This window comes from Phalacrocorax aristotelis, chromosome 1 (assembly GCF_949628215.1).
Source record: "Phalacrocorax aristotelis chromosome 1, bGulAri2.1, whole genome shotgun sequence".
NCBI classification, from domain to species: domain Eukaryota; kingdom Metazoa; phylum Chordata; class Aves; order Suliformes; family Phalacrocoracidae; genus Phalacrocorax; species Phalacrocorax aristotelis.
The window spans coordinates 9,022,702-9,049,416 of NC_134276.1; the positions used below are offsets into that span (position 1 = coordinate 9,022,702).

At 39.7% G+C, this 26,715-nt stretch overlaps 1 protein-coding gene across 2 annotated transcripts in view; it reads left to right on the plus strand.

Moving 5' to 3' along the window:
* TMEM135 (transmembrane protein 135) overlaps positions 1-26,715 on the plus strand; it is a 188,237-nt gene that overhangs the window by 25,705 nt on the left and 135,817 nt on the right. For both annotated transcript variants that reach the window (XM_075080884.1, XM_075080891.1), the window contains exon 4: positions 16,341-16,374. In XM_075080884.1, the coding sequence (XP_074936985.1) occupies positions 16,341-16,374 (34 nt within the window). The remainder of the gene's footprint in view (positions 1-16,340; positions 16,375-26,715) is intronic.

The window sequence follows — 26,715 nt, forward strand, 5'->3', positions numbered from 1 at the left end:
ACATTTTCCTAATTCCCTTTGATTGTTTGGCTGTGACTTCAACACTTCACTCTTTTATGGGTACTTGTCATAATAACTATAGCTGTATTATAATAAATAAGCTTCTAAGAAGGTGCACTTGTAGAATAACAGGATGTTTTGGGTTGGAAGGCACATTTAAAGGCTATGGAAAACATGGTACTACCTTCTTCCAGAGGCACCAAGACTGTTAGAAGGCAAAGAAGAAACTGAATATACTTGTTAAAACTGTTGTGAGTGAAGCTGTTGAAATGTGCTTTGAGGACTGGCTGAAGCCAGCCTGTTACTGGAACTCTGATTAGGTCAGTTGTACCTTATGGGTTTCTAACACAGAGAAGTCCAATAGCTCAGTGAAGAGCCTGTTTTTTAAGACCTCTGTGATTACCCACAGGGAAAAAAATCACAGAATCACAGAATGGCAGGGTTGGAAGGGACCTCTGGAGATCACACCCAGAGCAGGGGGCACAGGAACACGTCCAGGCGGGGTGTGAGTGTCTCTAGGGAAGGGACTCCACAGCCTCCCTGGGCAGCCTGTGCCCCTGCTCTGGCACCCGCACAGCAAAGGGTTTTTTTCTCAGATTGAGGTGGAACTTCCTGTGTTCCAACTTGTGCCCACTGCCCCTTGGCCTGTCATGGGGCACCGCTGAAAAAAGTCTAGTCCCATCGTCTTGACACCCACCCTTTAGATATTAGTAAGTATTGATGAGATCCCCCCTCAGTCTTGTCTTCTCCAGGCTGAACAAACCCAGGTCTCTCAGCCTTTCCTCATAAGGGAGATGCTCCTGTCCCCTGATCATCTTGGTAGCTCTCCGCTGGACTTGCTTGAGCTGTTCCCTGTCTTTCTTGACCAGGGGAGCCCAGAACTGGACACAGAACTCCAAATGTGGTCTCACTAGGGCAGAGTAGAGGGGGAGGATAACCTCTCTCGACCTGCTGGCCACACTGCTTTTAATGCACCCCAGGACACTGTTGGCCTTCTTGGCCACAAGGGCACAGTGCTGGCTCAGGGTCACCTTGCTGTCCCCCAGCACTCCCAGGTCCTTCTCAACAGAGCCGCTTTCCAGCAGTTCAGCCCCCAGCCTGTGCTGGTGCCTGGGGTTGTTCCTCCCCAGGTGCAGGACCTTGCACTTGCTCTTGCTGAATTTCATGAGGTTCCCCTCGGCCCAGCTCTCCAGCCTGTCCAGGTCTCGCTGGATGGCAGCACGGCCTTCTGGTTCTCTTAATGAATGAGGTTCTCTTTAGTGTTTTGTAGATGTGCTGGTGTTTCAAATGCATTTAAGTTATGTTTTGGTAATAGCTAAACAGCAAACTTCAGTTTCTTTGGATTCTTGTGCAAAAAATTATTTATTAATGAGTTTTAAGAACTGTAACTGAAGGTATTAAAAGGGGCAAAATTACAGTTTTGATGAAATTAGTTGTCATGCTGCCTGCTAGCATTTTTCTTCCTGCATTTTGTAATTAATTAAACCAAAGAAAGTTTAACTACAGCCACCTAAAAGTTCTGTAGCAGTTCTGAAGGGGCCCTTCTGGGATTGCCCCCTGCTCCCCCCGAAGGCTGCATTAATGTTTACGTACTGGCTGTTAACATTATAGTGGCGCCTGTCTCGTCGCTACATTTCAGACTGTGTCACTGATGGTATTATAAAACTTGAGATTTAGGGCTTTTATAATTTGGTTGTAAAATCTTGCTCTGGGCAAGTATTGGCAACATGTTTATAGTTGAAAACATTAGGTGGTTTTCATCAAAAAATTCAGTATACTGGACTCAAAAATATTTAAAGTATATGTATTTAAAAAGTGATATAGTGCAAGAGTGCACGTTATAGAGAATGTCTATATATGTGTATGTTTGGTGTTTTTAGAAACAAAATTATTACTATGTATTGCTTAGAAAAGTGGCAGGAATATTTGTGCAAGAACAATATGGAATATTTAGGCTGTATGTTTGTTCTCCTGACGAAATATTCAGTTGCTGTTAGGGTTATTTGCTTGCTATACATGCCATTAGTCTAAAGACATAAAGGAAGAGTATGACAGCATAGTAATGGTAAAAAGAATAAGCTGTAAATAAATATAGTGTTTTTATAAGTGTGTCCATTCAAGTACAAATTTGTTGTTATGTATTTCTGTATATAGACTTGAGGTGAAAATATCCTTTTTCAAAATGTTTTATGGTTTAGTTTGACATTGTGTTTTAGGGAAACCTGTAAATCACCAGTATGGGGGTTTGTGTGAGATCCAAACAAGTAAACAAACCCTTTTAAAACAGTAAGTGTTTTTGCAAGCTTTAGTCTTACTTGCTACAGGTAAGAAAGAGAGAGAGAAAGCTACACTGAGGAATGATTTTTTGCATATTTTTTGTGCTGTAGTGAAAAACCCCTCAAGTTTGGATAACTCATATGAGCATTTTGTGTTGTAATCTGGTAAGGAGAGCTAGCAGGGAACAAATTATTTTAGAGTTTTACTCCTTTAGAGTGATTATTACTGTGAAATACGGAGCCAAGCTGTAGAACTTAATGGGAACACCTTTTGTTTCTAAACCAAAATACGTTAAAATCCATTGCGCTTCAGCAACTGCCTCAGTGAGACCCAGTGTTTGAGATCTGTGTTTTTATAGTAACAGCATGTGAATGCTTGAACATATTTTGCTGCATGGTTTGAGGGCTGCCACTGCTATAGTTATCAGAGGGAGGGAAAACACTGATCGTTCAAGGTTGCCTGGGAGTGCAGGAGTCGATCTGGAAGACGCTGTGATTGTGGGAACATTGTGAATGGCGGGTAGCTCGGGACTGGCAGCTCTTGGGAACATTCTTCATGGAAAGTAGCATCTCTTCCTGACTTTGGATCTTGGTGGGAGCTCTTGCCCAGCACAGGGCTAAAGTATTTCTAATCAATGATTTACAGTAATTTGTTTTTCTGAGAAATGGGATCACCTGGCTTATGCTACGTTTGTCCTGCCACACTCAGTCTCCAGTTTGGGGGAAAAAAAAAAACCCAATAGCTTGGTATTTTACACTAGAAAGATTGATGATCTCGGTAGGGTATTTCCCTGGCAATCATAATGTTGATATTTGCAAAGAGATTTCTATTTTTCATTTATTGTTACAGCGTTACATGTTAATTCTGGAAAAACGCCGTGAAGCTGATTTAGCTGTGTTCAGTTAAATCAATATTAGTGAAGTCAGTCTTTAAGAGCCACCTTTTATAAGCACGGGAGCAGACAATTCCACTGTGTCATAAGTCAAGCAAGCAGGGTGGAAGACCAGCTTGGCTGAACAGAAAACTGCTTGTGGAGCTCAAGAGGAAGAAGAGACTGTATGATCTCTGGAAGCAAGGTCAGGCTTTGCAGGAAGATTACAGAGCCGTGGTTTGCATAAGCAGGCAGAAGACACGAAAGGCCAAAAGCTCGATTAGAGTTGAAACTGGCCAGTGTTGTATCTGACAGCAAGAAGAGCTTTTTAAAGTATGTTAATAGCAAAAGGAGGTCCAAAGAAAACATTGGACTGATACTTGTCAAAGATGGTCACCTGACTAACAGGGATGAATTAAAAGTGGAGGCATTCAGTGCTTTTTTTGTCTCAGTCTTTAACAATACTGGTAGACCTTGGGCTGCCCGGTCCTCTGAGTTGGAGGACCACAAGTGCGGGAGCAGCGACTTTCCATTTGTGCACAGTGAAATTGTAAGGGATCAGCTGCATGTTCCCCAGTCCATGAAGCTGGATGGGATTCACCCCAGAGTACTAAAGGAGCTGGCCGGTGTTATGGCAGGACCCCTCTCGATCACCACATCAAAGGCCTCGGGAGTTTGGGGAGGTCCCTGCTGACTGGAAGCTAGCCAATGTTATTCTAGTCTACAAAAAGGGCATGAGGGAAGGCCCAGGGAACTACAGACCTCTTAATCTAACCTCAGTTCCTGGAAAAATTATGGAGAAAATTATACTGGGTACTCTGGAAAGGCATTTAAAGAATAATGCAATCATCAGGCACAGTCGGCATGGGTTCACAAAAGCAAAGTCCTGTTTAACTAATTTGATATCCTTCTATGAGAAGGTCACCTGCCCAGCGGAAGAAGGGAAGACTATCATTTCAGTAGTAGCTGAGTTGTGAAGTGGTCCTGCGTGAAGGAAGAGGAGGTCCTCTGTGGGTCATAAAAAGACGCTGTGTTACTAGCAAGGTGTAAACTGTGTGCTCCATTTGTAAAAGTCGCTGCAGAGTTAAATTTGCTGCATTTAAATGAACTGGGGAAACCATTTTGTTCTTTATGCAAGAAAGATCCTCTCCCCCATACTGTGCTCTTAATTATTCCTACAATCGGTCTATCCTTCACACTTGCCCTTTACTCTTAGTGATTCTGTGTATACACAGAAGATGTAGGTATAATCCTTTACTTCTGCATGCCTTCTAAAAAGAAGCGGTTACAGTCAACACATTGACTTTTCTAACCACCTGAAACGTGTGTTTCTATTTCATGCCAGTCATCTCTTCCCAAGCAGTTGAGTGAATCACCATTATGTGTCTCAGTAACAAAGGCAGTCGAGATAACTGTCTTAAGCTAGATTTCATCCGCTTCAGATGGCAGGAATTTGGCAAGATGAACCCTATACTTGTGAAGAAGGATCCTTGGGGATCACTGATTCCAGTCCCATGCATTTATAGTCAATCAGCCAAGGTTATAAACTAATCAAGCTTCTGAAAAACTGTAACCATGTCTGCAGAGGTGTCCAGCAACCAGGTTTCACAAATTTTCAGCCTGCAGTATTCGAGTGTTGGAAAAATTTGGTCCAGCTTGCTTCCTTGAAGTCCTGCACAAGATGGAAGAGCAGGAGAACAGCTACAGCTCTATAGTCAAGAATCCATTTTTTCGGAAAACACAGACAGACAGAGTAAGAACACTGGAAGATCCCATGTAAAATACATACCTGTGATTCCGGAGATGCTGTAGAATGTGTTGCAGACATCTGGGTGAGCCTGTACAGACTGGGTTTGTTTCCTCTTAGAGTTGATCACGGTCAGGTCTGAGCTGGATCATGCAGGACTATTTGGTTGCACTTGCTCAATGGTCTCTGGTTCCCTGAGTTTCAGGAGGATTTACCAACTTAGGCACAGCCATAAGGTTACTTCATAAAGGCATCACAGGCAGCACCCATTAAGCTCCGGACTACCTCTGTCAGTTCGCGTGGGGCCAGCCTAGATGGACCAAGGGCAGTGCTAAGGTCAGGCTACAAGCTCCGATAGATCCCATGTGACTCTGTGTAGCCAGCTCTTCCTGCGTTGCTCCATGAGTAATTGAGACTTGATTAATAAAAAATAAATTTTAAACTTTAATTATATTCTAAGGACCACTTTTGGCAAATTTGTTTTTGAAATGTTCACTTTGTAGGCTGAAAACTAAGTAAAAGCGATTTAGTCATCTGCATACTAGTATAATTTTGTATTCTGCTTTTCATCCTTAACCCCCAAAACCCTACAAAAAAACCTAGAAAACTTACAGTCCTGTTTAAATGTCTACAGATAAAATGTTAAAATTCAGACTGCTGAGCATTGGACTGTTCTGCAAGTCTGACTTGGATTCAAATGGCACAGACGGAGGATTAATTACTCTGCTCTGTCTGCTCAGCACTAGCATCCAGGAGACACTCATTTGGACTTCCTTGGCTTAAGCAAACACTTAATAAGTCTTCTGTGTCTGAGTGCTTGTGTGTAACATGCAGTTCCCAGAGGGGGAATAATAAATATTCTGGTAGTATGGAATAAAGTTCAGATGCTGCCGAGGTGCTCTGGCTATGGCGCTGGCTGATGTGGCAATGAAAAGCCTGACGTTCACCTGGCGAGATAACATCTGTGCCTACGGTGCCTCTGGTACCATGGCTGAAAGTCTTTGAGGGAACTTCTCTGTGATAAGTTCCTCAGGTCTACTTGTAGGGTATTTTTTTTTTTGATAGCACAGATGAGAGGAGCTTAAAAATCTTTGTTTCCATACGAGCCATGCATGAATCCACCTATAAACCTAAGTGAAGTGACTCTTTGCTGTAGCCTTGTTGCTCCCAAGGGGTTAATGTTGTTGCTAGCTCCTGCAGCAGGAAAAGCGTAGAGGTAGAAACCTAGAATGGTAATGATTTGCTATATTTAACCATGCAAGGGTTTTCTGTGGTGAGGATTTCAGCAGTGTACTGTGGTTAAACATCTTGCTTCCCCTTCCTGCCCTCTCCCCTCCACATCCCAGGACAGAAAATGACACGTTTTTATTTCCTTTAGTAAGTCCGTAGTGTTTCTTGTAATCAGATGACCTCCACTCTGGATTGAAACTTTTTGATAAAGTAAGCGTATGCCGTTAAAACCTTCTCCCAAAGATGGTCTGTCTGAAAAGCAGGAACAACAGACTCCACAGCATTAAAGGCAAGCATAAAACAGGTCTCATGAATTTGGGCCAGTACCTGTCATTGCAGTCCATGCTTCTCCAACTTTAGTAAAAGACTGAAACAATATGGACTCTGCGGTACTACATCATTTTGTCTACTTGAAGGAATTTGTATGTGCTCCGTCTTGCTTCATCTATGATAAGTTTTTCCTTTTAAGCTCTTTTTCAATGTCTGTTATTCATTCCTCATGAGCAATGGACTGAGGAACTAGCAAAAATGTTCTAATATCAACTGTTGGCATTTTGGATCTTTGAGCTTAAAGTTAGCAAGTAATAGGTTCAAACTGGACTTGCCAGTAACTTCTTTCTGTCTTTGGTAGGTGGAGTATCACATTAATGTCTGTAGTATCTTGCATAATTCATCATCAAATACTGATGTCCTGACAGAAATTGACTTCTTGGTCAGTAGGGATGTGTTGAAATTACTCTCAGTCAAACTTTTAGCATGGCTTACCTGCCTTTCTAGAGAAGGTTTTACACGGCTTCTGACACTGCTGTTCCTTGGGACCCCTTGTGTTCTGGGCCTTTATGGATGTAGGTACATTCTTAACAGCGTTAATATGTCTTCTGCATGACTAATTCATAGTTCCTAACTGGATTTGAAGCCTGTTTTTAATATGACTTAATATGCTGTCATTGAGATTCTAAAGGGGAAAGAAATGTAAATGGCACTGTATGTTGGCAAGTCTAACTCCGTACCCTACTTCTGATGGAATAGCTGGTCTGCTGCTCCTGGATATAAATGCATTTAGAAGTCAGTCGCACCATGTGAAAAGCTGCAGTAGTCTTCTGTTCGAGTTGGATTGCTTTGTCACCTTAGCTTTTTTTGTATATTGCTTCGGGTGTTTTGTAAACGGTGTAATCTGATCGCAAATGTAATCATTAAAACATTATGAGTCTAAATAGAAGATTAGCTCTAAACATGCAAACAAAACAATTGCTACTAGTTTGACAGACTAGAAAAAGTGCATTAGGCTGCTTAAGTCTTTTGAAATAGATGAAAAAATTGATCTCAGTAGCTAATCAAAAAAACTTGTATTGTGGAAGGGACCTTCTCAAACTGGGCACAGAATATGGCTTGGGGAGTGAAAGGCAGCTATTTCAAGGGGCCTCTTGGAAAGCCTCTGGAGCTGCTTCTTGCTGAGCTGCTGTGGTGTGGGTTTGGGATGTGCAGATAGGCTCTGGGTGAAGGGCTCTTAACCTGAGAAGGGCTGGAGGGTAGAGGTGGAGAACAGGCCAAATAGTGGATGAATTTCAACTGGTGTTATGACAACCCCAAGCTGTCTGCTGGAGTAGTAACATTATATGAGGATTTTTTTCTCCTTCTTCCTGTCCTTCTCACTCCCAAAATATTCTGAATGTATGCCCAAGGCCAGTGAATATTGCATATCCCTGCAACTCTGAAATTTTTTGCCCTGTCTTGCTCTTCTTCCTAATTTTTATTAATGGTTCTGTCCATTACGTCCTCTTTTTGCTATGAAACAGTAGTGATTGCCAGCAAAATATGGAGAAGCAATGAGCCGCTGCTGCTAAGGATCCCCAACACAGTCTTGCTCAAAAAGAGAGTATTAGCTTTTGTGCCCTATGCACATACCTTCCAGGCAGAGCAGCCAAGCAGCACATGTTGTATCCCAACTGAGAAGGTGCCCGGAAAAGAACTGAGTGTTTTCTTTTTGATTGACTGAGCTGATTAAAAACAATTGTGTGTTACTATCAACAGTCCAAAGAAGTTGTTATTTGGGGCCTTATTTAAGGCTAGATAGACCTTCTATACCAAGAATGTTAATAATATAAAAAATTGCTGGAAATCCTTCATTTCTTTTCCTGAGGTTTGATTAATTTGTTTTTCTTCTGTTATCTACTAGTCAATCCTTTTATGAAACTAATAAGCTTTTTGGAATCTGATTTTTATCTCTTCATGGAATCTTGTGAGGTTAAATCACACTTTAATTAAGAGATTTTTTCCCCCTCTGTAGGTCAGCCTTTGTTTTGACTCTGTTGGCTCTGTAGACACCATAGAGAAATGGGGAGAGGAGGAAGAGGGAGGGAATGTTGAAAGAAAATCTGTAAAATAGAGTATAAAATAGTTAAAAAATTAAACTATAGATGTTATCTTGTGTTGCACTAGCTGAAAACTCAGTAAGAATTATTGGTACTAATTTAACTGGAATGTATTACTGTAGATATATTTTCTTTTTGGCTTCTCTCCCTTTCCAGTTTTCTCATACCCTTTCTTTGGCATGTGTTCAAATTGTAGAACATGTTGAGTTTCTTTTCTTTCCTTTTAAGAACAACCAATTCTGAGTATTTGTAAGAAAAAAAATAACCGTTTTACTTAATTTGTAATGTGCTTGAAGCAAGTATTACTGATTTGCAGTTTTGAGCAATTTCAGTTTCCCAACCTGTTAAGTGTCCATTTCCTACTTTGATCAACCCAAAATTTTGAAATGGAAAATTCCTTTAAAAAAAACCAACCAGTGGCGTGTGGGTCCTTAAACTGTATTTTTTGACATGAAGTTATGTTCCTGAATATTATCTTCGTGTGAAAGACTTGCTACTGGTATTTACTAAGCTCAAAAAGTAATAATTTTCTTTTTTGAAAACTTATTGCTTAGGTCTGTTTTCATAATTTTCGGCATTATTTTAAAGCTTATCTGTTCCTGCTGATTTTAAGTGAACTTTTGCACCAGGATTTCACTGCTGGCCTCCAGCTGTCAGTAGGAAATTGGTGGGTGTGAGAGACTAACGATACCCTAAACATAATCTGTAGTACTTGTGTTATTACAGGGATACAATCGCAGCTCCAGATCTATAGTTGGTTAGCTTGTGGTGTCAAGCTGCTGTAGAGCAGAAAAAAAAAACCCTTTTCATTTTGACCTTTTCTTTTCAGGGGAAACCTGTGATTTGTGTGTTTGATTTAATTCTGCAGGTTATAAAGTGGTGTGTTTTACAGAGTGTGGGGGGGGAGGGAAGCTGGGGGGAGGAATTCTTCCTGTTTTTGCAGACCACAAATCCTGTCTGGGGAGCCATTACAGACTATTATGTTAGCTTCTTAGTTTATGTTCAGAAATTAAAGCCAGAGTTAACTCTTTCTGTCTTTTTCTTTTTTTTTTTTTTAAAAAAAAGGACAAATGTTCTCAAATTTTACTATAACAAGTCAGTATAGTGTAAGTTACGTGTTCTTTACCTTTTTTTTACATTCCACTCCAGATATACCTTTGAATCCACTGATTCCTTTAAAAATAGTTTTATTTGTGATTTCTTAGACTTGTAGAGAATCCAGAAAAGAATTATTGGTCAAAATAAGGTGGTAACTGTCAGAATATGCAGTAGACTCAATGAATGGTGGTATTCATATAAAATTAAAACTTGAATTTTTAGGAAACTTATTAAAAAAAATTGGTTGCCCTCCCTCCAAATTCACGAAGGTAAAGCCACGTTTAGTTCAGATCTTGTCGTATAGGTCACAAGAAACGGTAAGTTTGACTTGTTTCGTTCTAGAACCTATTTATTCTCAGGTCGAGCTTGTTGGTTTGAGAAGACTAAGAATTTTTGGAAAAGCAGATAGTAGGAACATGACGTTTTGGACGGGGGATGAAGTTAGAAAGATTTATAGCAGAGCTAAAACTATTTTTGTCTTAGCAGTGAGTTAGATACTTTTATTTTGTGGGTTTTGCCCCCCAGCTGTTTAAGCTTACTGTGTACGTGGAGAAACATAACCCATCAGTGAGGCTGTTTAATCAGAGAACATGCTCTCTTAATTGCATGTGTAAAGATTTTGAACATGCTGCTTTGTCTGTCTTTAGGCTCCTTCTAGTCATCGCTGCTGCTTACTGCTGCTGTACACTGGGCAGGGGGCCTGGGTGTACTTGCCCCTGTGCGTACCTCGCCCTGTGGTGCGAATTCGCTGTCTTGCTGTTACAGCTCACACCTAGAGCTACTCTCACTCAGAGAGGTGCCTGTTTAGTCAATTGATGGGAATTTTGTACATAGTGGTTTTCGTCTTGCTGTAGTTATTTCCTGTTATTTCTGACTTGGTCACTTATTTCCTCTTCAGTTTTGAGCAAGAAAAAAAAAAGTGATCATAAACAAGAATCTAGTAAAAAATGCAATTGTAGTTCAAATATGTTTAATTAATTGCAGTGAATGTTTAGATTTCAGGATGTCTACTCAGAAAGGTTTGTGGTTTAACTGAAACAAGGCAATTAGAGACAACAATGCTTTAAACTTCGTATTGACAAATAGAGTTCTTAATGAGAAAGCGGCAGGGACTGGAGCGCTGTGTATTAGACATATGAGATGGACAGGGGCAAGGCAAAATGTATCAAAGAAAGAAATATGCAAAAGGAGGAATGAAGACAGAGAGAGAAGTAGCTTCAAAATGACAGGTGCCTACCTCTCTCCTGTGGCTGTTCAGAGAAAGAGATGTTTGCTTTCTGTTGGACAGTTTCCACGAGTGCTGCCGTGGTTGCAATAATTAATTTATGGTAAAATTGCCAAGAGCATAAGAATGTTCTGAAGATTCATCCCACCTTCAGGCAAGTTTTTTTTTTGTTGTTGTCATTGCTTTTTTTAGCTTAGCAACAACTCTGTATTTAAGGAAAACCATAAATATATTGAAGGAAAACCATAAATAAGGAGAGAGAACTGGCAGTGAGTTTTGTAGGAAGAAACATCTTGGTTGTGTTTTAAAAATTGGTATTTTGTATGATTTGCTATTACATGAAGCAAAAGCTCATGCTACTTGTGAAAGTAAAGTTATTCTTTGAATTATAACATGTCAAGCTAAGCAAGAAAGCATTCTTTAGGAAGCTGTTCCACTAACAGTATGTTGGCATGCAGATTTGGACAGTTGTCATTGCTTCTATTGGCATCAATAGGATTTTTAACTCCTGTGTAAGGGGAATAGCACTTTGGCCTCAATCAAATAGCTTTTCCAGAATTTACAGCACTTAAGATAAAAATATAAATACCTTGCTCACAGGCAGATGTGTTCAGAGTCTGGGTGGCAATTAGTGATTTCTTTGGTATATAAGTTCTGAGAAGTTGGGACAGTTTCAGTAAAGAGCCATGAATATGTTTTTTTGGGTTTTTGTGGTTTTTTTTTTTTGGTTTTTTTTTTTTTTTTTTTTGTAGAATGATAGAATTGTTCAGATGAGCCTTGGGAAGTCAGCTAATGCAGCTTCCTGCTCGGAGCACGACCAGCACAGAGTTCAGACCGGCTTGCTTAGGGATTTGCGTGGTCAGCCTTGCAAACCTCTTGGGGACCAACAACCCGTGTGGGTCCCTGTTCCGATACTTGGCTGTCTTGATGGAGAAAATGCTGTTTCCTCAGGTCAAGTCATAACCTCCCCAGCCATGCTTATGGTCCTCCCCACTGGTTGATCAATGCCTGTTTTGTATTGGGGACCAAAACTGGGCGCAGTACTCTGCGTCGTGTAGTGAGTGCCAAGTAAAGGGGATTAATCATTTCCCTTGACCTCCTACCTACACTGCTGGTAATACAGCCCAGTACACTGCTAGGCTTCCTTGCTATTTTTATCCTATAGCTTTCTGGTTTTTTTTAACAGTTATTTTAGACTCTTTCCTCTGGGCAGTGCAATCACAAAAATATGTGGTTCTCTGAGGTTTATCGGCTATAGTTTAAGAGCTATTGCTGTTAGAATTTGTTATGAACATTACCAAGTTGTCCGAAAAGCAAATTTTATCAAGTGAAACTTTTCTTTGAGGAAGGTACAAATGAACAGGAGAATTATTTTCTGGAAGCCCGTGGTCTGTTTTTAATTTAAACCTTAAAAATGGAATCTGTGAGTGTGGAATTGCGCAGCCACAGATGATGTGACCTGTGCTGAATACCTAAACTCTGAGACATTGCCTGCTCAGTTCTCTAACAAGCATACAAGAAAATTCATGTGACAGTGTGAACTGGGGGAAATAAAAGGAGAAACAAAATGAAAAGTATGCTGAACTCTACTGCTCGTTGGTACTTGAATTAAAGCGTATTTTAAAAATTTTTGTTTTACGCAATCTTCCTTTTCAAGTAAAAGATACCAGTCTTGTTGAGACTCTTTCAAACAGTTCTTCTGTTCTTTAATTTTATACAACAGACTGGCAGGTTGGGCCAAGACATGCCATCCCACCTTTTGTCCCGCAGATGCAGCTCTCTCGGATGCTGACTTAGGTCCTTGTCCTAGTTCAGCCTTGGTCTGGCACTCAAGAATTTTGCCCCTAGCTTGTGATTTTCCTTCCTGAATTAAAGATCACATATGTCATTAGAAACGGAGCAGGGTATGGGAGATACTATTGGTTGAAGAGGTGAGAGGAAGGCAGTGAGAAGCCAAAGTGAAGATCTTGATGCGAGCGGCCCGTGAAAGAAAAAGGCATGAGACGGAGATGATGCAAGAGGAAGGGGCAGTAAGGATTTGTGTGCATCTGCTTGGGCTTTCCCGTAGTGACCTTGCCAGACCGTCACTGGTGTAACTATCTGCTGATGTTGGTGCTCCCGAGATTAACGTTCAGCACTGGTTCATGGACTTTGGGGGTGAAACGTTAGCCGTTTATTAGTATCTTTAAACCTCCCCAAAGCAGGTGGTTAGACATGGCTGACTAATTATTTTTGTTATTTAATTATTTCCTGCTCTTGTAATACCATTTCCCAATTATATTCTTCTCTTATTTACCAGCTGCTGTTTTAATACAGTCCTTAGGTTGTACCAGTGACCCTTTTGCTTGGCCTACCTCCATCTTCCTGTTCTGTTTTCCATCAGCTGTCATTGCTACAAAATAGTGCAACGTTTCCTGAACTTCCACCCACTTTTTAGCAGTACAGTTCAGGGTTGGGTTAGGCTTGCTGGATCACATTTGCACAGGGCCAGGAAGAGTCCTATCCCCCCGGCCCCCGTTTTTTCCCTTTTGTTTTCCGAAACATGGGGCTATCTTATTTACTTATTTTTTAAACAGTCTTAGAATTAATTTGGAAGAAGAAAACTTTCTGCTTGGAGTTAGCCAGGGCCTCGTACAGCAGCAGATAGAGACTAGCTTTTGCCACAGGCACTTTCAGATGATGTCATCTAGCAACTTTCTGTATTTTCAGCTCCGGAAGTTACTTCCTTGTGCGCATTCGATGTCTGACGTTTTCCCTCCTCCCGACCACCTACTTCAGCATCAGTCTCGCTGCAGCTGCACTGCAGCTTCTGACTTCTTTCCTTCCTCTACTCTAGACCCTTTTCCTTTCTTTGTCTTTGCGGTTGGTGAGTTGCATTTTACACTTGGCCAAAAGGGACCACAATAGAAGCTAAAACTTCGTGAGATCAAATTCTTAGTTTTGTGGTACTTTAAAAAAAAGTCAGTGGGAGGCCACAATACCCTGCCTGCACGTCCTCCCTGCCTGCGTGACGTAGGGACCAGAGGAGAGAATCCACCAAGTGAATTATGCGCACATACAATAGTCGCGCTCTTTTGTGCACGCTATATGTAATATGCTTGTGAACGCGCTCACTGTACGCTTAAAGCTGCGCCTGTCACTCAGTAGCTGGTGGTAGCTTCTTGCAGGTGAGTGAGTTACTGCAGGATGTTATTGGAGTTCTGATGTTTTCCAGAATACTCAAAGTATATTGAGTTACTAAGTTAGCTCTCTTGGGCAAATTTAATTCTGTGTTTCCAAACAGCTGAATGTTTGGATACTTATTTTAAACTTTTAATACTGTTACATGGGTTAAAAAGAAAAAAAATTCAAGAAACATGAAATATCTAATATTTTTCCTCACGAGAACAAACTGAAGTTTACAGTGCACAGAGCTGTATTGGCTGCCAGTTTGGTAATCATGAGCGTCAGGACACCAATATTACTTTATCTGAGCTAATTGGCTGAAAGACTAGGTGTTTTTTTACAGACCAGCTTGAGAGTTGAATTGATCTATTACATGAGGTGAATTTTCACCCCCTTCCTGGCCAGAGACATCATGCAGTATTTTGATGCTTTATTACAAGTTGTAGAGGTCTCTCTGCTTACTCTTTACAGACCTTATTCCCTGTTTGTTTCTTTTTGTTCTTGTGTGCCTCATCCTCACCAAATCTTTATATTTAGGTTTCTGTACTAGAGTCTTGTTTCTAATATCTGACGCAGAGTGGTACTGGGTGGAGAAGGTATCCAAACAGCAGATTCCTAACTCTGCTTTTTTAGAAAAAACAAAACAGCAAAACAAAACGAACAAACAAAAAAACCCCAAAAAATCCAAACTGATTTTGTTAGTTAATGTTCTCAATTTAAGCCAAATTTGAATCTGCCCTGTAAATAGAGAGCAACGTGTGGAACTCAGGATAGTGCATCGTTGCTTCCTGCGTATTCAACATGATGTGAAAGCACTAAAGCTTTCAAGTGGAGTATATCCCTGTATCTTAGGTATCTGCTATCAAAAACCTTTATGTGGATGTGTAGCTCGGCAAAGTTATGGACGCTTAAATATGGGGTCAGAAAATACTGAATAAACTTTTTTCAGATGGCTGAAGCCTGGGAACTCTGCCATGGGAATTTCTCTGTTAATGGCTACCTGTGATTTTAGTTTGCTTGCTTCTTCAACTGACATGAGAGCAAGATCTGGTCAGTGAACATACCAGTCTCATAAGCACTTTATGAATGTTTGAAAACTTAAGGTCTCAGGACAAAATGGAAACGTACAAGCCTCAGTCAGACCTTCTGTTATTCATGTAGTAGCAATATAAAAAAATCCTGAACAATGTGAGGACAAAGATCAGGTTGTAAACTTGGTTCCATATTGAGAAACTTTAATGGTTTAAACATGTGGTGCCTTCTATGTTATTTTTAAGTTTTGTGTGTAACAACAGTGGGGACAGTAAGAAAAATCCCAAATACTACAAGGCTGACAGTAAAATCAAGAAGTTAAGAACAGCATTCCAGTGAGGAACGCTGAAATGGAGTTTTCCAACCTTTGGCCGTAGTTTCTAAGCTAATCTTTGCAGAAGAGGAGGAAGGAATGAGAGCAAAGCGAATCCGCAGTGGTAGGGTTTTCCACTTTCTCAAGGCCGATGGTGACTTGTGAATGACGTACAGAAAATAACTGGCTTTTTTTTTTGTTTTGGGTTTTTTCATCTGGACCCTACAGTGACATCTAGTACAGTCTGTTACTGGGGCAGCTCGTGTCTACGTAGTCAGGAGTTCAGTTTTGGTCTTGTGCTGCAGGAGCACCAGCAAAAGTGTGAGAGCATGAGCTTAAGTTTTACTTTTCCTGTCTAAATAGCAGGGTGAGCTATGGGCTGGGGCATAGGGACAGATCTGAAAATAGAAGGGGATAAAAATTAGATAAAGGTTAGAAGAGAAGATGGTGGCAGCTGTGCCAGGGCACTATTGGCATTGTGACTCTCAACCTGAAAAGGCAGGGCATACTGGCTTGAGCCAAGATTGCTGCATCGTCAGTCTCAGTAGAAAACACTTTTTGTGATAATGTAGACAGAAGGGCTAAGGCGCCTGATCACAAACCAGAAGTTTACACACAAGCATTTTTCTGTAAATCCACAGTTTAACTTAGGCTTTGGCCACGGTTTGTATGCTTACGTTACCAGCTTGCACTTAGGCTTTTATTCTGTGATAAGTGCTGTGTAATTCAAGGTGCCTTGCCCCTTCATGAAGGCTTCAGGACTCGTGCAGTAGCAAGTTGCTATATATAACTTGGTTCATGTAATTCCTCACCGCTTTGGATACTGTGCTTCAAGGTGCTATTTTTGGTTTCGTACTTATTTTTCTATAGGTGGTAATGATTAAACCTCTGTCAGTAATCTGTTTTTAAATTCTCTTCTTTAATAACATATTTTTAATGCTTAAAGTGTTTTTCTTCAGTGTGCAAAAAGTTTTTAATTCATTCACTAATTTTATAATTTCTGTTTATAGGAGAGGTCTCCTCACAATTTACATGGCCAATCAAGTAAGTAGTCCTTTATTTCAAGAACAAAAATATATAAGATCCATTGGAAATGCATCTTGTTTAAACCTGATGCTGAGGTTCATTGTCTTTTTAATGCCTCCAGGATTTTTTGTTAGGAATTATGTGTTATTAAGTAAATAATTTTATCTTAACAGCAAATTGTGACTGTAGGTCTTTTGGAAGTAGCTGTAAAGCAGAGGCTGAAATGTATTTCATTGTGCTATGTTCAAAATTGTTTGTATTATAGCCCCAAGAAAATGGGTAATTTTATATATCCCCTCCATAGTAGAATGGCATCTGTTACTTTTAATGTTCATTATTTAGCAGATGAGTAATCTGACGCCATATACTCTAGTTTTGTAATTAGTTTCTCAAAGCAGCATCAAATATTGAACATGCAAACATTTTTACCACATGGTTATATAGATTAACATTTTTTTGTGTCATACTCCTTATCTCATTCAAATACACAACAGTAGTGAATTTATCCAAATGACGCTTTGTGCATTAACTTTTTCTAAATATGTAATACTTCTGTTATATGAACACACTCCTTTAGAATGGATTTTATTACACCAAAAGAATTATCTGAGGTTTTTATAAAGTTTGAGTTGTATAAAGACTCACGAAAACGACAAAAAAACAAAAAGGAAACAACCTAAGAGCTGTGTTCCAGACCACTGTAACAATTCGCTGGGTCGCAATAGAGTCGTGCAAGCGTAGAACTCTGATGATGATGATGATAAGATTAATGAATAAAAGTGATGAGACAAAGGCAATGTATGGCAGTACAGACGAGCGTGATAAAATTGATACCTTCGCTTCCATCCTTGTGAAGTCATTGATGGTGATTCTTGTAATTCTGAAGATTTTGGGAGGGGGGCTTCTGGAAGGATGTGACATTGTGCGTTCACGAGCAGGTAAATATCCTGGAAGCTCCCTGTATGCGTTTGCCAAACCCATTACAGATTTATCTCTCAAATTCTGGTTTACCAATTTCTTGTAGGCAGAAGTTGTTTCCTGGGTTACGCTGTATTCATATACTGTCTGCCATTACAGACAGACTCATTAGTGGAACTTAATTCAGAAAAGAAGAAATTAATTCTTGCCATTAGTTTTATTATTGTCAAGTACCATTTTAACTTTTATAGCTGCTTGACTTGGATGGTTCATAAAGTATCCTTTAGGATTCCTTTTCTTTGTAGAGCTTTTTTCTTAATATGAAAAGATGAAAAATTCCTGCTTGAAATGCAATTAAATGTTCAGATCCTCAATAACACGTGGGAGCAAAGTTGGATTCCTGCAAAGATATGTTAACCTTGCAAGGTTTGAAGTTTTCCTTGAATTCAGAAGAGCGACTGTATAGAAGCTTCTCATTCAGGAACATGTTATAAAAATGGTGATAATTAGCTGGGCGTGTCATGTTTTATTTGGGATGGACTTTTCAAGGGAAGGGTGGAATAGGTGTGCTTCAATAGCAGCACCTCTGAGTATCTCAGTTCTGAGAAAGCTGTCATCGTCCTCACGGCTCTTAAGCTGTGGTGCCACACAGTTCATGTGATGTTGGATGATTTTATAAGGGAAAAGTCAACTGGTGTGGTTACATTTTATTGACGCCATTTGATGCGATGGATGTTCTTTTCAGCATAATGGTTTATTTTAGTCACAAATCTTTGAACTCAGGGCTACCAGGGTTTGCTTCATAAACTGCCCTTGACCGTGACATACCTACCTTGTTAGCAAGCTGTGTAGTCGCTGCAGGTGTTTCCCTTTGTGTTGCTTGTCTTTGGTTTAGAACGTTATATGCTTTGATAATATTCACTTAGAAATTTACTAAGCCTTTAAAACATTGATTTCTGTCATTTTTAGATTGCAGCATGCCCCATTCTGAAAGCTGGCAAGTCTTAACCATTAGTGATGGCAGCTGGATTGTGACATTACACTGCATTTCTTGCGTTCTGTAAAACTGGTGTCAGGACCTATTAAGATGATTGTTGAACTAAATGTGTTCCTTTGTTTCACATTTTGCTAAACTATGTTTTTGCAGCCTGAGCAATAATAATTGAGCCTTTTTGTGTGATTCTTCATGTGTGCCTTTGCCCAGTTAGACAGAAAGGAGGTAATTGTAATTAGGTTTATTGGTTATTTAAACAATTATCATGACTCTTGCTGCAGTGAAATTTATAGCCATATTAGAGCTTTTAAATCAGAAAGTTTTACTTCTGTTGTCCTGTTGGCAGTGCGTGACAATTTGTCCTCAGAGATTGATTCACTTAGTGAAAAGGGGAAAGGTGCGTTAAAGTCTTTATGCACGGCTGCTGTTTCTCAGTTCAGTGAGTGAAATGCAGCAGAACATGAAAGGCAGAGGGCCTAAAGACTGTTGTTCTAAAGGCGACGTTTTTATTGATTTCTAATCTGGAGCGACTAGAAACATATGAATAAGTGCCTTGGCTAATTTTAAATGAGTCAGTGATTATAGATTTATGTGAACCTGAACTCCCCTGTTGCATTTCCTTGCTGCTTACACAATAAAACGACAGATTAAAAGTAAGCTATTCAGGTTACATGTGCTCTAGGGGAAAAAAATAGACTAAAAATGCTTTCTTAGACTAGCTTGCAGCTAAATTGAACCTATACAACAATGCACTTCAGGGCTTTTTTTTTTTTTCTTAAGAACTAGAAATAAGTATAGGAATGAAGGATTTGCAGTTTTAATTTTGTTATGCAGAGACTAAAATCAACTTTTGAGCTTCTCACTGGAAGTCAAAGTTTTTAGAAGTAAATTAATATGCCTGAGCCCTAATGTTGTTGAACGTGTGGGTTTGGAAATTTTTAGCTAGTTACAGTCTGAGTCCTGATGTTTCTGTGATACCCCAGAGCAGAGTAGCAGTAGTCAGTGCTGTGGACCATGCAGAAGCATGGAGCTTGTCAAGTTCTATTTTGGATTGCACGTGTTAAAGTCAAGAAATTTCTAGGATCTTAAGAGATGCATTGGTAGTGGACATATAAGATGATCCTTCATGGATAATTTGAGATCAAAAGGAACCCCAAGGTTCCAACAAAAGGTGGAAAGTGAAATGTAATCTCTTCAGTTATTTTTATCTGGAAAAGTCAATGATATTAATGACTGCCCATGAATAAGATGTATAGCTCTTACGTTTCAAAACAGTTATGGCATTCTTCATTGTGAACAGCTCAACATTTGAGTTGTTGCGTTTAAGTTGAAGAAATGGTGTCTTTGGATTAGGAATTTTTTTTGTGTTGCAAACAAACCAAACAAAGGGTGCCTTCAATATGCAAGATAGGAAAGGACTAAGCTGGACTAGGGCCAATTTGATATAAAACTTTTGAGAAACAAAAATTTAGGAAAATCGATATGTTGTCATCGAAATGCTACACCAAAGAGCAGCTATCCTAGTATATGCTGAACTACAAAAAATTATCAGAAATAAAAAGGAAGTTTCTTTATGTGCTGTGTTTGAAATTCAAACCGTCCATCACTATCTCAAAGGCGTTCTTCATTTTGTACTATGGCTTATAATGTATGGTGGTGTACTTAGAAAATTGGAAATGTTAATATTAACAGGTTGCTCTTGAGGGTCACAGGTCAAACGATGCTCAAGTGTAAGGTAAGGCAGCTGGGTGCAAAAGGCAGAGTGATGCTGTTGAGGGCTGGTTCTTGAGTGTGATGAGAGGAAGAGGTGTAGGAACCTGGCCCAGCCATAGAGAGAGCATTAGGGAGTGGTAAGGTATAAATTTGAAAAATAAGACAAGAAAGATATGAAGGAAAGTAGGTCAAGAAGTACAGTCTGAAAATGAGAAATGAGAATTTATTGTGGCAAGAGACATGAAGGGGCTGGAGCTGGGCTGATGTAATGGGAATTGGTTTGTGGGAGTGTTACAGGTATAACAAGCGGAATAAAGATGAGAAAACATAAGAGTCTATTCTAGTTAAAGCAGTGAGCAGGTGATAAATAAAATTCTGGGTTTGTGGGGAAAGGAAAGGATGAATTTTGTTGCAATTAATATGAAGAGAAATTTAGCAAGAGCCCGAAAGAGAAAGGGTATTGTTGAAGCCCTTGATTATGGGGGTTGGATAAATTGTTGTCAGCAATTGCATCTGGATAAAGTTGACACAGAAATATGAAGAACCTGTGTTTTATTTGTCTCTATGCTGATGGTAGGTCATCAGTGCATCTGGCACTTATGAAGTATTGTACATAGGTCCTCATATACCAAGGAAGAAATACTGTTTTAAGGTAAGAAATATACGGCCATGCTTGTCATCAGCAGTGTGAAAGCAATGTATGGGAGGAAGGGTACATACTCCCCGATGCAGTGCAGTGTGGCGGTCACGCATTGAGGACCACTGATGATGAATGCAAATGCTGAGAGGGCAGTTAAAAGCGTAAGACGAATGCAATAAGGGAAAGCCATCAAAATTTTGTACATCCAAACATGACTCTTTTTTTGAAACCTCTGAGAGCCGCTGGGAGCATGTTCACTTCAACAGCCCGCTAATGAAGCTGAGAGTCTGCTCACCTTGTTGCTGTTCCTTTCAGACGTACCGACTCCTTCCCTTCCCTGTGTCTACTATTTCAGAAATACTTTTTTCATTTGCATTTCAAGTCCAATTAAGAAACAGTTAAAGCTACCAAGAAATACTGTTCACGTCAAACAAATACTGAACCGAACAAGTTGATCAAAGGGATGCCAGTGGGTGATGCTTTGCTTCTGTATAAGTCAGAGAACAAGCAATACAGCTGAGCACAAAGTTTCTTGCAGTTTTAAAGTACTCCCAACAGTTTCACAGTTGGATTATTTTTCAGTTGCATAAATAGACTAAATCTGGGTTCATTTTGGCTGTATCTTTGTTTATTCCAACCAGTCAATGTGAAGGCTGCATGTAGGTTGTGCTCTTAAAGCTTGAAATATTTGGTCTAGGAGCATGCAAAAATGCTGAAGCACAGACTTAAAAAGAAATCCCTCAGGATTTAGCGGAGAAATTAGTATCCTGTGCTCTTCAGTCAGCTTTAACTCCAGATATTTGTATGTTTTTTTTACAGGATGGAAAATATCACAAAATATCACTAAATCTTTATACTTTGCAATATTTAAAAAAAAATCAAAGCCTAATTTAAGATATATGACACGCAGGCAGCAGGGTAGATACCAAGCTTGACAGAGATACGGCACAATATAAAACATGGTTCAAATGTTTGAGGCCAAGGGCCCTCCAATATCACTTTCCGTATACACTAAATTTTTTGTTATTGTTTCATGCTTTGTGGGGGGATACGTGGAGGGGTGAAAGAAAGAGGAGTGGAACTTGCTACGGCAGGAGAAAAAGCAGCAACAGAAATCCACTTTTAAGCTGTGCTTTTGCTGATCCTGTAGTTTTAAGTTTTTGCTAAAGGCAAACTGGTAATATTGTAAAGGAAGGCACTTGCACGCAGCAGTGCTCTGGCACTGAGCATTCCGCAGTGATTTTTCTCACCAGCTTATCAAGTGCTTTCTGTACAAAATTACCGATGTGTCTGAGTTGTTACGGATGTTTCAAGAAATACCTTGTGGCAGTTGCAGCTCAATGTGGGAGGATACTATGAGTAATACAGGTTGAAGTTTGGCTTTTTTTTTTTTTTGAGTAATTTGCTGTTTGACTATGAAGTCATGTTTCTGTCATTTGCATAACTTGCAACTCTGAGAAATTATCACGTAGTGTGGCTGTATGCTATGAAACATTGTGTACCATTTCAGAAATATCCTTTAAGCTAAAAAAAAAAAAAAGCCCATAACTGCCACTTCTTCACTGACAATTCTGTGAAATAATAGGTATTTAACATCCCATTTGTTTTGGCAAACCATTGTAGTTGGTTACACGGTTTATTTATTGTAACACAAAAAAATGTTTTCTGTTTAAACTTACTAAAATGGCATTTTATAAACACGGCTCCTTTCCTTTTCCATTGGGTTCAATTCAGTTTTAGTCAAAAGATGGAGGCAATCCAGAGTGAAGAAGGGTGGATGGATTAACTTTTACCCAATACATATTTTAAAGTTTTTAGAAACGCTGGGTTCTAGTAAAATGGATTTGACCAGTCCCCCCTTTTCTTTTTAGATAGTTACAATTCTGTGTGTGCTTTCATGTGATACTCAGTATTCACATTATAGAAGGACTGCTGGGACGGGGTGGAGCTTACCTGTTCTTTTAGCATATTAGCTGAGATAGGAACACCTGGAACTTTTTTTAGGTTTCTAACATTTCAGAAGTAATCTCTCTAACTGCAAGTGCATCAAGTAAAGGCTTGAGTCACTTGTCTCCCAGCATGCTAGCTGTCCTTCTGCCACCATCGCTTATTTGCTTTGTCACTGCTATCTGCGCCCCTCTCCTGGGGTGACACTGGCTTTGGTTACAGCGGCAGCTGGCAGGAACCATGTATATTTATCCTCTAATGTTGTCCAGGGTAGAAATGGCTTTCATTCCTTGCGTTGTCCCTTTTTGAGTCTATAGTGTGTCAGTTGAAGTAAAACCATTGCTTAGTTCCTTCTTGCAGGGTAGCTTTGTTCCTAGAATAGGAAGTCTTATTTTCTGTGTTCTGTAAGTTGCTGTTAGAACAGTGCAAGTACTTTGATATTTGGCTTAGATTGGATATTAAGCAAAATTTCTTCACTAGAAGGGTTGTCAAGCACTGGAAGAGGCTGCCCAGGGAAGTAGCTGAGTCCCCATCCCTGGAGGTATTTAAGACAGGTAGATGTGGTGCTTAGGGCCATGGTTTAGTGGTGGACTTGGCAGATTGACTTTATGGTTGGACTTGATTTTAAGGGTCTTTACCAACCTAAACAGGTCTAGGATTCTGTGATACTCTGCTTCTGACCTCCTGGTTAACTTGGAGGAAAACATCCCTGTTTGAAAGCTCCCAGTGAAGCTCTTGGGTTTTCCTCATTGAAAATCACGTTGAGTTGGAACTTGGTATTGTAAAGGAATTCCTGCTTCATGGAGGCCAAAGCCCAAGGTGGGACAGCGTTCTGAAGTGGTGTACCCATCTCCCTAGGAAGCATCTGTCATCGCTGCCTGGGTGAGGGAAGAGCGAAAAGGATAGAATTTAGTACTGTCTAGAAAGGAGTCTCAAGTACTCACTTCTGGCAGAATTTCTGCTGTTGTGTGGACAAACTGCCTCAGGTGATGACTTGCCACCAGCTGTAGTTGATAATTTTTGAACTTCTGTCACGAGTTAAGCCTTTAATTTTAGTGCTAACAAGAAACAAGTCTTCTGGTATCAATTTAGACATCGATATCACCTCACTAACATTTTCCCTGAGGCTACATTTGTAATATATGCTTCCTCCTTAACACATCTCAAGCCTGAAGCTCAGCTGAGAGTCCTGAATCCCCATGTCTAGTAGCAGCATTTTTGCTACTATTTTGGCCCACATTGTAACCTGGGATTCTGTGAAGAGTTGTTTGCCTCTGCTGCTATCAGGTCATGCAGTGTTCCATGGTATGTCCTACTTTTTGCTGCGGAACAGTATTTTTCCAGTATTTTGTTATCTGGATTTAGGAGGAAAGCCTGTACTGTAGCTTCTGCTTCTCTACTGCCTGGTCTTAGTTGAAAACATGAGGTAGAAAACAAAGAACTCATCTTTTCCATTTCTTAGAAGGCATACTCAGATGGAGCTCATCTGACTTCTGTTCTGTGGCCTTCACATCATTTACTTTGTCTCATGGTTTAAAGCCATGAGCCCCTCGCTCTGAGTGACGCTTGGAGTATGGCTGGTGTCACAGCACGGACAGTAGGGCGTCACAAATGCACTTTTTGACAATGACAGAGGGCTTGAATGTAATCTGGTTTACCAAACTCAGGAAAAAGAACTAAGATGGATGGAATTTTATCCTTTAGATTTTAAAGAGCAAATCTCAAGGAAGAAAGCTATTCACATGTTAGTTTAGACTTTGAAGACGGTGTACTTGAGTAAGAAATGTGGGGGTTTATTTAAATATAATTTCAATAGCCAATCTTTAATACTCTGTAATTACATGATAATGAAATATAGCATTCTCAGGCACTAATGGTACTTAGATTATTTTGCAAAATAAAGCCTCAAAATATGAAGGTGTCTTTCAGAAATCTCAAAGGAAGAAAAAATCATGATGAAACAAGAAGGCTTACAGGTTCAAAGATCTGCATAACTAGAATATACTTGTTATTCATTCTGGTCTCTTTCCTTTGGTTTGCACTCTGACAGGTAGAATCAGTAATTGAGAACTAGCTTTTATTAATTTTAAGCGCTTCTAATGTGCTTATTTGCTGTAATCCTAGCTATGTTTATGCATGTGTTTGCAGAAATAATTAAAAAACTCCAGCTTAGAAATAATTAAAACTAACTAAACCCAGTTTTGAATAAGCCTGTGGAAAAGAAAGCTTGTTTGCTTTTCTCAGAGGACTTGTAACTGTTCTTAACCTTGTCGTACTTCTGTTTTCGTCTCATTCTCTCAGCGTCCTCAGGGTACAGAACAGTTCAGGAAGAAATGCTGTTAATGTCACATGCCAGCTGTAAACTGGAGCGGTAAAATGTAAGGAAGTGTAAATGTAGTAGTAGCAAAAAGCCAAAATGGTTTCTATTAAGGTGTTAATAAAGTTAACACAGACTACTTGAAAAGGAGCAACTTTTTCTGCGTAGTTTGGAGGAATATGGAAGTTATTCAAAAGAAATGGGTGCTTTTTAATGCCTGACAATAACGTTCAGATCTATTCCAAAGGCACCGAAGCATAAGAAAAAATTTTACCCTTCCACAGAATCATGGAGTTTATTGTGGTGACTGTGCAGGGAAGTGTATTGTATGATCAACATTTCCAAACTCCTTGCTTAGAAATTAAATGCAGATGTTTTCAAATAATCAAAGACTTGGGCATGTTTTATTCTAGTCGATAAATGCTCAAGACACTTTCCAAAAATTTTATTTTGGAATTTGGAATTAGATGCCATAAATGGGTAAGCTATATACTTTACACATATCATGTTCTGTGGGATAGGCAGTTTGGCAACTGAAACAGGCAATATTGAAATAAATTGCTACTTTTAAATATAAACATTACATAAAACTCATATGAGGAGGGAAATAAGCTGAAGTCCTACTTTCTTTTGAATAGAGTGTAATGTAGACTAATTTGATTAACAGAATACTTTATGTAATCAAATTATGGATAATTTGTGGCGCACTGATGGTTTAAAAGGTTGAAACTTAAGGTCATTGTTGCTACCCCCACCCTAAATCTTTAAAAGGCAGGTTTTAAAATTAGGAGTCATGTGAACTTAAACATTGCTGATGTCTTCACTTTTAAGTAATACAGTAATAAAGTTAGATCCTGGCAGCTGGCGTTCTTGTGGATTGACATGGCTAATTGGCTTTGGCATCTTAGCCTCAGGAAACCTCATCCATCACTACAGAGCAGGACGTTTGGCAAGAGTCAGAGAAAACATTTAATACTTTGTCTCTTGCTTTCTATGCAAAGCTGCTTTGCATTTTTGAACTTTCCAGTGTATCTTGTTAGAAGCTTGATGTAATATTTATTTTTATGCTCCTTTAATGTGATCTTTTACAGTGAATAACTGCTTGTTTGACTTTCTAGAATTAGCGAAGATGCCAATATTGCAAATCAGTTTTGAAATTTGCCTTTTGGATAAAGCTTATAGCTTATGCATAATTTCATATCAGAAATGTACTAAGTGCTAAAGAAAGCTGGTTGACTTTTGTAGTTAACTCTTTGTTAGTTAGTAACTGAGATGAAAGTAATGCTTCGTGTTCTGAAGAGCTCTCAGACACCCATCTCTGGTGCATATGGCATTTCTGATTGCAAGAATTACTGTGGGCAGTGATTTGATAGATGAAAAAAGAGGGTCAAGAGGAGTTCAAGACTTCCCAGCAGGTGAAGTCCCAGTAGTGTTTCAAGAAAGTTGAGGGACTTCCCGGTGGAAGGAGGGGGTTCCAGAGGCCTTTTGTGGGAGGCTTGTGAGGGCAAGAATCTCCCGTTCTTCCTACTTCACAACAATCTCAGAAATCCTCTTCCCTTCTCTCAGATCTTTAAATTATCAGGAAGTCATGTTTTTCTCCTCAAACCTTCAAGAAATGCAGGCATTATCCTCTTCTCTGAGCAGCAGTCCCTGTTACCTGGCAGCTTCCGCTGCCCTCTCGAGCTTCCGAGTTTGTGGGATTTGGGAGGAAGGGGAGATGGGTCTGCTCTGGGAGGAGTGGGGGAAGATGCAGCCTGAGGGGAGAGAAAGTTGAGGTGGGACTTTAGACAAAAGGAATCCCATCTCTTTATGGGATAATGTAGGTGTAGA